Source organism: Orcinus orca, chromosome 5 (genome assembly GCF_937001465.1).
Source record: "Orcinus orca chromosome 5, mOrcOrc1.1, whole genome shotgun sequence".
NCBI classification, from domain to species: Eukaryota; Metazoa; Chordata; class Mammalia; order Artiodactyla; family Delphinidae; genus Orcinus; species Orcinus orca.
In genome coordinates, this window is record NC_064563.1 from 78814193 (window position 1) to 78830306 (window position 16114).

At 38.6% G+C, this 16114-nt stretch overlaps 1 protein-coding gene across 6 annotated transcripts in view; it reads left to right on the top strand.

Moving 5' to 3' along the window:
- SLC12A8 (solute carrier family 12 member 8) overlaps positions 1-15897 on the top strand; it is a 135422-nt gene extending 119525 nt beyond the window's left edge. For all 6 annotated transcript variants that reach the window (XM_049710341.1, XM_049710342.1, XM_049710344.1 and 3 more), the window contains 4 exons: positions 3858-3955; positions 4515-4632; positions 12054-12114; positions 15405-15897. In XM_049710341.1, the coding sequence (XP_049566298.1) occupies positions 3858-3955; positions 4515-4632; positions 12054-12114; positions 15405-15570 (443 nt within the window). In that variant the 3' untranslated portion in view covers positions 15571-15897. The remainder of the gene's footprint in view (positions 1-3857; positions 3956-4514; positions 4633-12053; positions 12115-15404) is intronic.
- The last annotated feature ends 217 nt before the right edge of the window (positions 15898-16114 follow it).

Consider the following 16114-nt stretch of genomic DNA (forward strand, 5'->3'; position numbering starts at 1 on the left):
AAAAAATTCCTTCTGTCATTTTGGAAGGGTTTTGAAACCATAGCTGTTCAGAATTCTGAATAATCGTCCGCCTGCATTGTCTGTCATACCTATTCAGAGTCATTGAGCATCATTGACTGAATTCTCCCTTGCATTGCTGATGTGTAAAACTGCACTGTGCTTGCCTGGAAGACACACCCCTTCCTATGACTCTCCCTGGAGTTCCTCAGAAAACACATACACATACACACAACTCCCTTGGGTACAGTGTAATTGAGTTGGTGCAAGGTCAAGATCAAGTGTGAAACAGTGAGCTTAACATTTGGCAAACCTCAGAGAGGCAGAAATCTAAGTTCTTCACCAATAGTGTTTCTTCTTAATAATCAATGGAGCAGCTGTATTTCACTAAGCCTGTGATTGAAAAAATGAATCATGCATTGCACATGTTGAAAATATACAATGTAATCAAAGACAATCTTAACAGTGTCTTTTCTTTAAAAAAAAGAAGTAATAGAGCCATCAATTCAAATCAGTCATGCACCTTGGCAGAGTTCTTTAAAATTTATTTTATTGAAGTATAGTTGCTTTATAATGTATTAATTTCTACTGTACAGCAAAGTGATTCAGTTATACGTATATATCCATTCTTTTTCATATTCTTTTCTATTACAGTTTATCACAGGATATTGAATATATTTCCCTGTGCTATACAGTAGGACCTTGCTGTTTATCCATCCTATATATAATAGTTTGCACCTGCTAATCCCAAACTCCCAATCCATCCCTCCCTCACCCCCCTCCCCCTTGACAACCATGTCTGTTGTCTATGTCTGTGAGTCTATTTCTGTTTTGTAGATAAGTTCATTTGTGTCATATTTTAGATTCCACATATAAGTGATATCATTTGGTATTTGTCTTTCTCTGTCTGACGTCACTTAGTATGATAATCTCTAGGCCCATCCATGTTGCTGCACATGGCATTATTTCGTTCATTTTTATGGCTGAGAAGTATTCCATTGTATATGTGTGCCACATCTTCTTCATCCATTCATCTGTTGTTGGACATTTAGGTTGTTTCCATGTCTTGGCTATTGTGAATAGTGCCGCAATGAACATAGGGGTACATGTATCTTTTTGAATTATAGTTTTGTCCAGATACATGCCCAGGATTGGGATTGCCAGATCATATGCAACTCTATTTTTAGTTTTTTGAGGAACCTCCATACTGTTTTCCATAATGGCTGCACCAATCTACATTCCCACCAACAGTATAGGAGGGTTCCCTTTTCTCTACACCTTCTCCAGCATTTGTTATTTGTAGACTTTTTAATGATGGCCATTCTGACATATGAGGTGATACCTCATGGTAGTTTTGATTTGCATTTTCCTAATAATTAGCAATGATGAGCATCTTTTCACGTGCTTATTGGCCATCTGTGTGTCTTCTTTGGAGAAATGTCTATTTACGTCTTCTGGCAGAGTTTATTTTAATCCACAATTAATAAGGAGGCACTTCTTGAGCACTTCCTATACACAGACCCCTACATGCCTAGATTTGGTATTTAGAGATACAAAAGACAGCCCTTGCCCTCAAGATATGGAGATATAAAAGATAAGTATAATAGTTGGAAGTATATGGTAAAGGCAGACATGTTGAGAGGATGAAGACTTCTCTGGGACCTAGGATGATTGGTCATTCGTTTAGCCTCACATATGGGACATTTACTACATTCCAAGTGCTGTTCTAGGTGCTGGGGGTGGGGAACATGCTGAACAGACATAGAAGGTCTCTGCTGTCATTGAACTTGCATTCTAGCAGGAAAGACACATAATAAACAAGCAAACACACATACTGTGATGTCAGTAAGTGATAAATAGTATGATGAGTAATAAAGTGGGGTAACAGGATAGAGACTAGAGTGGGGAGGGTGGTTCTGTTTCAGATAGGTTGTTCAGAAAATATCTCTTTGAGAAGAGGATATTTTAATAGAGAACTGAATTGTATAAAGCAGTGAACCATGCAGAGATGTGGGAGAAGAGTTACAGGCAGGGGAAATGGCATGTATAAAGGTACAGATGGAAATTGGATTGGCAAATTCCAAGAAGAGCAGAAGTCCAGCAGTGAATGGAGAGGAGTGGGTGGGGGGAGAGAGGTAGGAGATGAGTATAGCAAGGAAAGCAGAGGTCAGTCCTGTGTAGGGCCATGCACTCCATGGTGATTATGACAGAAGGTCATGGAAGATTGTAGCTAGAGGTGTGATATGATCAGATCCAGCCTTAAGAAGATCACTGGCTTCGTAAGGAATAGATTGTGTAAAGTAAGAGAAGGACCTGAAGCCTGTTTTGAGGTATATTAATTAAGGGAGGCTAAACTGCTATCACAAATAAACAAAAACACAGTGGCTCAAACACAATGGAAATTTATTTCTCACTTGCACTAACAGTCCAGGAAGGGTGTTCCAAATCAGTGGGAGGCTCTCCTCCATGCATTGCTTCAGGGACCCAGGCTCCTTCCATTTTTATGACTTCACCATCCCCTAAGTCCTTATAATGAGCAAAATCAAGACTGAGTTACCACGTTCTGATTTCGGGCACAGAGAAGAGGCACACCTACTCTCTCAAAGACTCTGATGCAGAAGTGACACTCACCACTTGTGTTCACATTCCATTGGTGAGAACTTAGTCACATGGCCACACCTAACTGCAATAAAGAAGAGTGCTGAGGACTGAATGAATGCTAGGATTCTCCAATTCTTGGGGGTTGGAAGGAGGAGGTGATCCAGCAAAGGAGACTGAGAAGAAGTGGGCAGTGAGATAGGAGGAAAACTAGGAAACTGAGGCATCCTAGGAACCAAGAGAAGAATGTGTTTCAATAAGAAGAAAGTGATCACATGTGTCAGGTGCTGTCTGAAAGGTCAAGTAATATGAGGAGCTGACCATTGAATTTGAAAAGATTCAAGTCATTGCCAACCTTAGGTAGAGTTGTTTTAGTGGAATGGTATATACAACCCTAAAAGTAGGTTGAGGAAACAATGGAAGGTAGAAACCATATAGGCAATTCTTTTGAGAATTTTTGCTATAAGGGAGACCAAAAAATAGGATAGTAGCTAAAGGGTGAGCAGAAGATATTTCTTTAGTTGGGAGAAATTACAGTGTATTTGTGTTTGATGGGGATGATCTAGTAGACTATGGAAAAATTGACGAAGCAAAAGCAAAATCCTTGAGCAGGGCACAAATACAGGGATGGGCCTTAGGTAGGAGCCAGAACTGTTCATCTACTCTGAAAACAGAAAGGCTGAAGAGAGGGTACAGATGAAAGTGGGTTGGTAGATTTGGTGATGAGAGGATATGAAAGCTGTCTTTTGAGAGGAGAGGTTGGAAATTTGTTACATCAGAGAGAAGGAGAATGAGTTGACTAGGTATAAGACTTCTGAGTGGTGCTGAAGCATGGAAGCAGATAACATATCCAAGGGAGTACTTGCTGAGAGTCTTGGATCATGGAATCTAAGCTAGGTAAGAGGGTAGTGAAAAGAGGAGGTAGGTGATAGGAAGCAAAAACATACTAGGGCAAGTTGACTGAAGGTCCCTCTGTGGTCTATGAATAGTTGAGGTGGGAGACAGCAGAGCGAATGAGAAAAAATGGAGATGATGGGCTGAGAGTAAATTGATTGAAATCACGATTTAGGAGGTGTAAGCTTTCTGGTAAAGACAAGCCTCAGTTGTGGCAAAGGGCATTAATGGTTGAGATGAGTGGAAGTTGTCTTTTAGGCTGAGTTACAAAATTGGAGAAGAGGAGCTCATAAGTATTTGCTAATAAAAATACTAGAGGGTTTGGTAACAAATTAGTAACCAAGGATTTTGGCTCATTTATTTTTTAGATTTCTTCCTAAAGTCCAGGCTCCAGGAACAAGATATCCAGAGGAGACCAACTTCTTTCTACACTCGCATATGCAACCCCTGGGTCTCCCTGTTGGGGGTGAGTAAGTTCATTTTGATCTCAACTGTCCTTGAGACTTAATTCAGGTGGATACATGTGTGATCTTGGGGTGGGACTTGGGGGAGGAAAGAGGAGAGTCTCATTGGGAGCAATGTGATTTAACTGCCTGTTATATTAGAATTTAGATGAGGCTACATATGGCAAGATTACATTTAATGAACCACTTATTTTAATCAATGGTTTACTTTTTAAATAATTAATCATCCCTGATAAACTCTGGATCACCTAATTTCTAGATCCACCATATTAGCATAATTTTACTCTTAACTTGTTTCTCCTAGAAAGGAGTAGAACAAGGACCTAGGATAGAATGTCTATTTATTGATTGTTTTGATTAGAGGGTACTTTCAGGAGGATGTCTTCTCAAATACCTACTTTAGAGGGGGTTTTTGAATTATGAGTGAACTTCAATTATTCAGACTTATAGAGTGTTCAGAGGTTGACGAGAGGACTGTTGTTTCTTAAGGCCCTAGCCTTGTGGCTCGCTTACTGTGTGTTTAAACCATTAGCTGACTTGCACTTCCTTCTGTTTCCACAGGCTGTTGGGTCCCTTCTCATCATGTTTGTGATCCAATGGGTCTATACCCTGGTTAACATGGGTGTTGCTGCCATTGTGTATCTCTACATTGGTTGGACCAGTTCCGGGCTTCACCTTGGTAAGCAACAGAGTCATTTTGCCACCACCTCCTTTCTTCTCTTTTAGCATTTATTGCAAAAAACCTGTTTTGAACACATACTAAATGCCAACACTGACTCAGATACAAATCCCGCTTTCAAGGAGCCGACAGTCTAGGAGAAAAAATATGGCATGCGCATAAATGATAACAAATGAAAAATAATAATAAATCGTGAGGTTTGTAAGACATGTAGAAGTAAAATGGATGACAACAATAGCACAAGGGCCAGGAGGGAAGAAATGGGGATATACTGTTGGAAGTTTCTTATAGTATACGTGAAGTACTAAAATATCACTTAAAGGTAGACTGTGATAAGTTAAAAATGTGTACTACAAACCCTAAAGCAACTACTAAACTACCAGTATACCTTGGAAATATTGTGAGTTCAGTTCCAGATCACTGGAATATTGCAATAATGCGAGTCAGACAAATATTTTTGTTTCCTAGTACATATAAAAATTACGTTTACACTATACGGTAGTCTGTTAAGTGTGCAATAGCATTATGTCTTAAAAAACAATGTACGTAACTTAATTTTAAAATACTTTATCGCTAAAAAAGGCTAACCATCATCTGAGCCTTCATCGAGTCATAATAGTAACATTAAAGATGACTGATCACAGATCACCATGAGAAATATAATAATAATGAAAAAGTTTGAAATATTGTAAGAATTACCAAAATATGACACAGACACAGAAAGTGAGCAAATGCTGTTGGGGAAATGGCCCTGATAGACTTGCTTGATCCAGGGTTGCCACAAACCTTCAACTTGTAAAAGATGCAATACTGGGAAGCACAGTAACAAAGTGCAGTAAAATGAGGTATGCCTCTAACACAGCAAAGAATTACAAGTAATAAGTCGATAAAGGGGATAAAGTTGAATTAAAAATACTCAGATCAATGTTAATTAGAAAAAAGAGAAAAAGATAATAGACCCAAAACAAATAGCAAGGTGGTTTATATAAATCTAGCCATATCAATAACCACACTAATTTTAAATAGTCTAAACACTCCCAATCAGGGACTTCCTTGATGGCGCAGTGGTTAAGAATCCACCTGCCAATGCAGGGGACACGGGTTTGAGCCCTGGTCTGGAAAGATCCCACATGCCGTGGAACAACTAAGCCCGTGCGCCACAACTACTGAGCCTGTGCTCTAGAGCCCATGAGCCACAACTACTGAAGCCTGCACGCCACAACTACTGAAGCCCATGCACCTAGAGCCCGTGCTCCATGACAAGAGAAGCCACCGCAACGAGAAGCCCGAGCACCACAATGAAGAGTAGCCCTAACTCGAGGCAACTAGAGAAAGCCCACGTGCAGCAACGAAGACCCAACACAGCCAAAAATAAGAATAAATTAATTTATAAAAAATTTTTAAAAAGATAGTTAAAAAATAAAATGAAATAAACACTCCCAATTAAAAGGTCTAAGCACTAAGATTGTCAGATTGAATAAAAAAAGCATGATCCAACTATATGCTATCTACAAGAAACCTACTTTCAATATAAAGACACAAATAAGTTAAAAGTAAAAGGATTGAAAAAAGATATATCATGGTAAGATAAATCAGACAAAGCTGGAGTGACTATATTAACATCAGACAAAGTAGATTTCAGAGAAAAGAATATTACCAGGGATAAAGAGGGTCATTTCATAAAGACAAAGGGAAAATTAATCAAGAGGACATAATAAATCTTAACATTTATGCACTTAAAAACAGAGCTTTGAAATATAAAAAACAAAGCCTGATAGATCTGCAATAATAAGTAGAAAAATTCTCGATTACAGTCATAGATTTCAACACCTCTCTCTCAATAATTGATAAAACAAGTAGGCAAAAAATCAGTAGGGCTTTAGAAGACTTGAATAATGTTATCAATAAACATGGCCAAATTGATATTTATAGAATATTCTACCTAACAACAGCAGAATATATATTTTTAAGTGCACATGAAACATTTACGAGCATAAACCATATTCTAGGACATTTTTTAAAGTCTCAGAAAGTTTAAGGGTATTCAAGTCAATTCAAGAACAAAAGGGGAAGTAAATTAGAAATAAATACCAGAAAGATATCTGGAAGATTCCCAAATATTTAGAAACTAAAGAACACTGAATAACACTAAATGACTAAGAACACTAAGGAGCACTAAGTAAACTAAAGAAACTAAATAACTCATGGTTCAAAAGGAGAAATAAGTAAAATTAAAAAGTATTTGAACTGAATGAAAATGAAAATATAACATCAAAATTGTGGGACGCAGCTAATTCACTACTTAGAGGGAAATTTACTGCGTCAAATGCTTATATTAAAAAAGAAAAAAGTGTCTCAAAATAATAACCCCAGTTTCCCACTTAAGAAACTAGAGAAAAAGAGCAAATTAAACCCAAGTAAGAAGAAACAGGGAAACCATGAAGATCAAAGTAGAAATCAATAAAATATAAAACAGGGAAAAATAGAGAATGCCAGTGAAACAAAAAGCTGGTTATGTGAGATCAATAAAATTTACAAACCTCTACCTAGACTGATCAGAATAAAAGGAGAGGAAACACAAATGCTCAACACCGGAGTGAGAGAAATGACATGACTGGAGAGTCTACAGACATTAAAAAGGAAAATAAGGAAGTGTTTTAAACAGCTTTATGCAATAAATTTGACAGATGAATTGGACAAATTCCTCAAAAGATACAAACTATCAAATATCAAAGCTCACTCTAGAAGACATATAGGGCTGTTTGGTCATCTATGAAAGAAATTAAACTTATCATTAAAAAACCTTCCCATAAAGAAAACCTTGGGCCCAGATGGTGTCACTAATGAAACCTATCTAACACTTAAGGAAGAGAGAATATCAATTTGATACAAATGCTTCAGAAGACTGCACACCAATATCCCTCATGAACATAGATATAAAACTTCTTAACAAGACTTTAACAAATTGAATACAAAATAATATAAAAAGCATAATAATACATCATAAGCAAATGGGTTGTCCTAGGAATTCAAGGTTAGTTTCACATTCTCCCTCTCTTTTTTTAAAAATTTTTATTGGTGTATAATTGCTTTACAGTGTTGTATTAGTTTGTGTCTGTACAGCAAAGTGAATCAGTATATGTATACATATATCCCCTCTTTTTTGGATTTCCTTCCCATTTAGGTCACCACAAAGCATTGAGTAGAGTTCCCTGCGCTATACAGTAGGTTCTCATTAGTTATCTATTTTAGTTATCTATCAGTTCTCAGTAGTTATCTGTTTTGTACATAGTAGTGTATATATGTCAATCCCAATCTCCCAATTCATCCCACCTCTCCTTCCCCCCCTTGGTGTCCATACATTTGTTCTCTACATCTGTGTCTCTATTTCTGCTTTGCAAATAGGTTCATCTGTACCATTTTTCTAGATTCCACATATATGCATTAATACACAATATTTGTTTTTCTCTTTCTGACTTACTTCATTCTGTATGAGTCTCTAGGCCCTGGTTTAACATTCTTAATCAATCAATGTAATTCACCATATGTACAGACTAGAAGAGGAAAACTACAAAACATTTTGAGAGGAAATTAAAGAAGAAATTAAATAAATGAAGATTTATACTATATTCATGAATCGAAGATTCAATTCAATATTCTTAAGATGACATTTCACCTCAGAATTTTCTATAGATTAGATATAATCCCAATCGAAATCACAGCTGCCTTTTTTGTAGAAATTGGAAAGCAGATCCTAAAGTATTTATATGGAAATTCAAAGGACCTAGAATAGCCCAAGCAACTTTGTAAAAGAAAAACAAAGTTGCAAGACTTAACACTACCTGATTTCAAACCTAACTGTAAAGCTAAAGTAATCAAGACAGCATGGTATTGGAATCAAGATAGATAAAAAAATCAATGGACAGAGTAGAGAGTCCAGAAATTACAAAGGCAATTCAGTGGAGGAAAAAAATAGTCTTTTCAGCAAATGCTGCTGGAACAATTGGAAATACACAAGCAAAAAACAAACTTCATACATCATACAATGTAAAAATAGCTCAAAATGGATCCTAGAAAATATAGGGAAAAAATTTGTGACTGTGAGTGAGACAAAGATTTCTTAGATACAACACCAAAAGCAGGAAAAAAAATTGATAAATTGGACTTCATCAAAATTAAGGACTGTTCCTCCAAACACACTGGTAAAGGAATGCAAAGGCAAGCCATAGACTATGAGAAAATATTAGCAAATCACATGTTTGAAAAGGACTTGTACCTAGAATATATAAAAACCCTCAAAACTCAGCAACAAGAAAACAACAAAAAATTTTAAATGGGCATAAGTTTTAAATAGGTTTCAGCAAAGAACATATATGGTTGACAAATAAGCACGTGAAAAGGTATTCAGTGTGATTAGTCATTAAGAAATGAAAATTAAAACCACAATATAATATTATTATACACCTATCAGGGTGATTAAAATTAAAAATACTGATCATGCCAAATGTTGGCAAGGATGTGGAACAGCTAGAGCTATCATATATAGCTGATGAAAATGTAAAAATAATACGATCACTTCGTGAAACCATTTGGCAGTGTATTAAAAAATATATATATCTGCTATATGAGTTAGCCACTGTACTCCTAGGTATTTACCAAAGAGAATTAAAAGCATATGGGCATACAAAAACGTGTATATGAATATTTATAGCAGCTTAGTTTGTAATAGTCAAAAACTGAAAACAGTTCACATGTCCATCAACAGGTTACTCTGTAAGTATAGTATAGCCATGCAACGGAATACTATTTCGTAATAAAAAGAATGAACTATCGATATATGCAATAGCGTGAATCTCAAAATAACTGTGCTGAGTGAAAGAAACCAGAAAAAATGAGTACATGATGTAATATTTTACATATATACATATGTAATTATTAAAAATGCAAACTAATTTCTAATGACAGCACTATCAGCGGTTGCCTTTGGATGAGGGTGGGAGTGTGGATACGAGGGAGGGAGGTCTTATGAAGTCGCTGGAGGGAGCTTTTGGAGGGGATGGATATGTTCATTATCTTGCTTTTAGTGATGATTTCACAGTATATGCATGTGTCAACACTTACCAAATTGTACACTTTAAATGCATGTAGTTTGTTCTAAAAATGTACCTGGGATTTGTTTTAATCAGGTATGATAAGACACACAAACACAGAAATTATTATCATGAAGAAAGAAGTTTATACTCACAGATCCCTAGGAACAGGAGGGTCATGCAGGGCCACAGCGGAGAGGACCAGGGTTGGTCAGGAGGCAAAAGAGGAAGTGGGGAGAGCATGGCCCATAGCCTTTATTAGGCTTTTAGTGGGAAAGAATGGACAAGGCAGGTAGATAGCTGAATAAGTTTAGGATTAGGTAGTTTGAATAATTTCAGGGAACTCTAGGTTATAGGGGTGGTCTCTAGTTGTCTGGTTTTTGGCCCTGGAGTGATTTAAGGCAGGGGAATATTGGCTTGATGTGTGAGAGCTTGATAAAGGAGATGGTTGGGGGCACAGGCTCTGGACTGGTTGGTTTGTATATCAAAGGTGTGCTCATAGGGGAGTTGTTTCCTATCTCTAGGAATTAGCACCTCTAGGATCAAGACCCCAAGTGCCAGAGCATCACGAATAAAGAAAGGAAGGGGCTTCCCTGGTGGCACAGTGGTTGAGAGTCCGCCTGCCGATGCAGAGGACACGGGTTCGTGCCCTGGTCCGGTAGGATCCCGCATGCCGCAGAGCGGCTGGGCCTGTGAGCCATGGCCGCTGAGCCTGCGTGTCTGGAGCCTGTGCTCTGCGGCGGGAGAGGCCACACAGTGAGAGGCCCGCGTACCGCAAAAAAATAAAAGAAAAGAAAAAAAAAAAAGAATAAGGAAAGGAAGAAAATATTATCAATATTGTGTGTCAGTTATTCCTCAATAATAAAGCTGTTTTAAAAATACATTCAAGAGTCCTTTTCATCAAAATTCTACAATGTCCCGATTTTTAAAATAAAGTAATTATGTAGTTTTAAGTCCTAACTAAATCAGATGGACCATAACAATCCAGGCAAAATGAAAAAAAATGCTTCCAAATTAGAATAGTCTGAAATACATTTTTGAAAGAAATGCACTTCAAACACTTGAATCACATGTACATTAAAAATAATGCTTTAGAAAAAGTCATACTAAGGGTCCTTATATCAGCTAATTTAATGGAGAAAATATATTTTAATTAACATAGTGATTACATCAGTGATTGCTTCTGAATTTCTTAGAAGTTAGTTTGATCCTAAGAAATTTAAATATTTCCCAGAAATTTATTTACAGGAAAGTATGAAATCAAATTTCAGGCCCATCTTCATCTAAAATTTAGATAATTTAGAATCTAAATGAGCATAAATAGGTAGGACCAGTTAATAGAATATTTATGTTTATTTTCTAAATACATGTTATCAGCTGCATACTGTTGACATTAGTCAAGATTCTAACATAAGCCTCTTAAAATAATGCTCACTTCCTGATCATATATTGAACATGATCTAATTAACCAATTTTCAACCAGCCGTGTATATATATATATATATATATACACACACACACACACTCACACACATATATATATATATATATAATATGAATATGGTGGAGTGAATATATATAATTTGGAAAAGCACTTTATAAAATTATATTTCATTTGCTTTCCTAAAGTTATATATAATTCATTTTGTGAGATTTTTAAAAAACTCACACCAAAGGAGAAATGGATTAAAAAAAAAAGCTTTTTAAACAAAGTTGATAAACCATATTGTAGACAGTGCGTCTGATGCCAGGATATTTGGTCACTGTCAACAACAATCTCACTTCAAACTTCAGCACTAACATTTCCACATGCTATTGCACAGGTACTATTTGAGTCACCCAGCACCTGAAGAAAACTTCCTAAGGGCCAGATCCTGTGGCTGTTGTGCTGTGTGTGTTACCAGATGGAAAAGATGTGCTTCCTGGCCTCAAAGAGTGTATGGTCTAGTAGGGGACTTTATAGTGTCTACTTAAACACATAATCAGTTTGAATCTAAGGAAAAAAATTATCAAATTTTAAAAAAATTAAAAATTCCAAAGACTGAAGTTAGCAAGTCCTGTGCTTCTTTCTCTATAAATGCATTCAGTTTCTTTCTTGGGATGTTGGAGTTTAGAAATCAACTTTTGGAAACTACATATAAGTATGAAGTCCTTAGCAGGTTGCTGTCAGAGTATTACAATGAATGTCGTTTGGTTAGACTGAAAAAGGAAAAAAATTTTTTTGTGCTATTGTGTGTGTGTCAGGGGATGTGTACTTATCCCATTAAACCTGGGATTCTAGATGCATTCATAGAGCCTTCATAAATATTTATGTCTATGTCTTCCCTGCAGGTTTAGCCTCCAACTTCAGCCTTTTCAGATGGATGAGGTCTCTTCTGATCCCCTCCTACAGGTCTGTGCCAATCTGGGGCCAGGATGAGGGGCCTGGGATGTGCTAAGGGTGTTTCATTTCTTGCTGGGCTTGGGTGAATTGTGGTGTGAATACCTGACGATTGAGAACCTCAAGGAAACTCAGACTGCTCCTCACGGCCCTCCACCACCCAGCCTCCCTGCTTTAGCTTCTCAGAAGCTTCCTTTGGCCCATGTCTTCTTGTCTTCTTATCCTCAGGAATCATGAACAGAGGCTTTCTTTAGAATCTGGTTGCAGAGTGATATAAGTCAAGAGAGTTACTCTCAGTGAGTTCACAGTCTAAGACACACTAGCGTTAGTACTCACACACAAGACCAAGGCCCAGAGAACTCCCATTCTTCCATCTCAAGTCAGAGGTAGTTGACATGACTGTATTGGTGAAAGTGCAGAGGCCAAGTACAGAAACAGAGTAGCGATCCTGCAGGATTTCTGTGGGACCTCCGTGTTCAAATATTCAGGGAAAGGGAAGAACAGACTTTCCTGAGAAACAGGAGAAGGCCTCACAGGGAAGGTAAGCTTTCATGAGTGCCCTAATCTCTCTTTTCCTCCTCTACCCTTCCAGTGCCAATGCGTCCTCACCTTTGAAGGCCTCAAGACTCTAGAAATTACCTCCCTCCCCTTTCAATATCAGTGAGGGGCCAAAGCTACAGGCTGGGAAAATCCAGGCAGAACCCAACTAAGTGTTTATTTGGTTTCATTTTGTTGGTTTGTTTCTGAAACTCTAGAAGTCTGGGTTGCCCTCGCCAATATTTCCACCTTCCACGCCCAGACGTTGCTGATGGATTATGGGACCGTTTCCCATTGATCCCAGATGTAAGTTCAGAATTTTTTTCCCCATTTTTTTTTATTGTGGTAAAATACACACACCATAGAATTTTTTAAAGTATACAGTTTAATGGTATTAAGTACATTCATACTGTTATGCAGCCGTCACCTCCAAGCACCTCCAGAACGCTTCATCTTGCAAACTGGAAACTCTATACCCATTAAACAATAACTCCCCATTTCTCCCTCCCAAGAATCCTTCTTAAGACAACTTTTTATAAGCACTGCCAATCTGTTCAAGTTGGCCCAAGGAATGAAGGCTGGATGCTAGATCCAGCATCAAATGATGATGAAAGGAGCAGGAAACCAACAGGGAGAGGGCTGGCAGGGAGAGTGGTGTGTAGGGGGGTAATTCCCTGCTGTTTGCTTGGAAGCTGGGCTAAATGTCCTGTATGGAGCCGTGGTGTGGGTGTGTCACCTCTCTGCCTCTCTTCCATGCTGAGGCACCAGGTTGGGTGACTCAGATCACAGCACTGATCTGAGATCACTGCACTGCTCCATCTTCCCCAGCCTCCTAGGCCTGAGGGCCAGTAGAGTTTAAGTGGAAATAGATTCTGTGTGAAAGCTGCCTGCAGACTCTGGAGCTACAGCTGGTGTGTGGTTGAGAGTATTTGGCCTTATCTGATTCTGCATGAATGTTTTTAGGTATTGTAGGCTTTGAAAGCCTGCAAAGGACCATGGGAGGTCACTACTCTTTTTTGGACTCTGAATTTCTGGAATTTCACCTCTGAGATCACTGTTGTGCAATGTGGAAAGAAGAATGCATTAGGAGGAGATTATTCTTAGAAAAGGGCAGTACTTTGGTTGGAAGAGAACCTAGTCCACACTATTCATAGCTCTGTGAGCTTGTGGAGTGGTTGGTGGAGGCCTCAGCTAAGTCTGTGTCAAATTTGCTGGCCTCATCATGGTGACTGAGCGATATTTTGTGATGGTTGTTCAGGAGGGTGAAAGGACTAAGAAATGGTGATCCATTTAAAAGTAGAAATTGGTAGCTGTGTTTTCTCTTTTGTAATTTTGAGTATTTTTCACACCTGTTGCCCCAGATGCTCTTCAAAACCAAAGAAGAATAATATTGTAGGGTGTTTTGGGCGAAGGAATTTGGCTGTTACTTCCTCTGTTACACCAACAGTTCCCAGAATTATGTGAAATTAAGCCTGACCTTAAGAAAACTTTCTTTCCTGAAGTCCTAGCAACTGCCCAGGTGAGAACCCTTAGGCCATTCTAGACTAGAAAGTGAAGTGTATTATTTCCCTGAACTCAGAAAAATACGATGGTTTTACCTTAAAAAAAAAAAAAAAGCATTTACAAGAAAGTTCACTGGCAAAAACACATGTTGACTGGTATGGCATTTCTGTCACTTCCTAACCTTACTTCTTGAAGATTCAACCTTTATAGAAGTTAATTCATTGCTCAGAAAACCTCAGCCCACCTAATTTAGATGTGTTCTCAAGCAGCTGCAAAGCCTTAGTCGTGTGATCCAAACTCCTATAACAGCACAGTTTTCTAGACAGTGAAGCTTTCTGCTTAAGTTCCACAGATTTATAACAAGGTTTCTACCAGTTTTTTACAACTATCAAATAAATATATTCCTTATTTAAACAGTTGAGTGCTGCTACTTATAAAGCAAATGATTCTCTCAGGGTAAAGTTTTAAGAGAAAAATCTATGCCTAAGGTGTGATTTCAGGACCTAGCATAGGCGGAAGGAACTAGAAGGGGCCTGAGAAGGTGAGGAAATAGAGGCACAAGGAGGTGAAGAGGTTTGCCTGAGGCCACCAGCCTGATTCGTGGCAGAGCTGTGACTGTCTCTGTCTTCTATAGATACCCTGGCTGCCAGGATGGTCTTTCCTTACTCCTTTCTGCTGTCAGCAGTTTCTTCACGCATCGCTAACATGTTTCTTTACCAGTTTATTCCAACTCCAACTCTTCTGCGGACCCTTCAGTGACAATGGCATCCGTATTGGGACTCGCTCTTTGCCTTAGGCGAGCTTGGTGCCAAAAGCCCTTGCACTTGACCATGTAGCTGCTTTGCTCTGTAAACCTCGGCTCTGGAAATCATTCCACTCAACTTTCTTTCCAGTGAACCAAAGAGAAGGTTTCTCTTTCTCCTCACCTCAGCTTTCCAGCCTCTCCATTCCATTATTTCATTTGACAAGAAAGCCAAGTAAAGCTACAGAGCCCCAACACAACAGCATTTGGAAGGTTATTTTTATAGTTTCATACATTTCTACTAAAAGAAGGTAAATTTCACTCTTTGATGCTTATTTCTCATACTTTGGGTTCATGAAGTATTGTACGTATAGCTTTCAACAGTTATGTTGTTTAATACATGTTTATTAATAAACACGACATTTTTGCAAATCATTTCTCCATCCCAGAGGAGACTTACCGCCACTGGTTAACGTTTGGTCTTTCCTTCTGACCGTCCTCCATGTTTCTCTCACCAAAGGAACCTGCGATCCCACCAAGAGCAGATAATTTTGGCGCCGTCCCTGGCTAGGGTTGACATGGAGATGACTCAGCTCACCCAGGAGAACGCAGACTTCGCCACCCGGGATCGCTATCACCACTCCTCCCTCGTGAGCCGGGAACAGCTGATGATGCCTCAGTACTAGAGTACTGAGTCGTCAGTACTAGGCAGCCTGGGACCTGCCCCTCGTGTAGCTGTCCAGGGTACAGTGGACCCAAATCCCAGAACCTTTGTGAAGCTGGTTCTCCTTGGTAAGAAACTCAAAGACCTGTCCTCCCCCTGTCATTCTGGATGATGGAAATGTGCATTCTGGTGTGGAGCACCACGGCTAACCAGGGGACCCACTGCAATGGCGGTGGCCCCTGAGACACGCCTCCAGTCTGAAGGGCTCCATGTGGACCCCAAGACTTGCAGGTGTCCAGACCAGATTGCTTGTTCTGAGTGCCACAATAAATGGTTATTTTAAATTTTATTTTATTATTTATTCCTTGAATAAATAATATGCTTACATGGTTCCAAACCCCAAAGTAGAATCGTATATATAGTGAAAAGTCTCCCTCCCATCCTTGTTTGTCATCTGCTCAGTTCCTACCCCCTACCCCAGAGATAAGCACTCTTCTTAGATAACGCTCCCCACATTTCGTTACGAATGTACAAGCAAATAGGAATGTGGATTTTTATTACTCCCT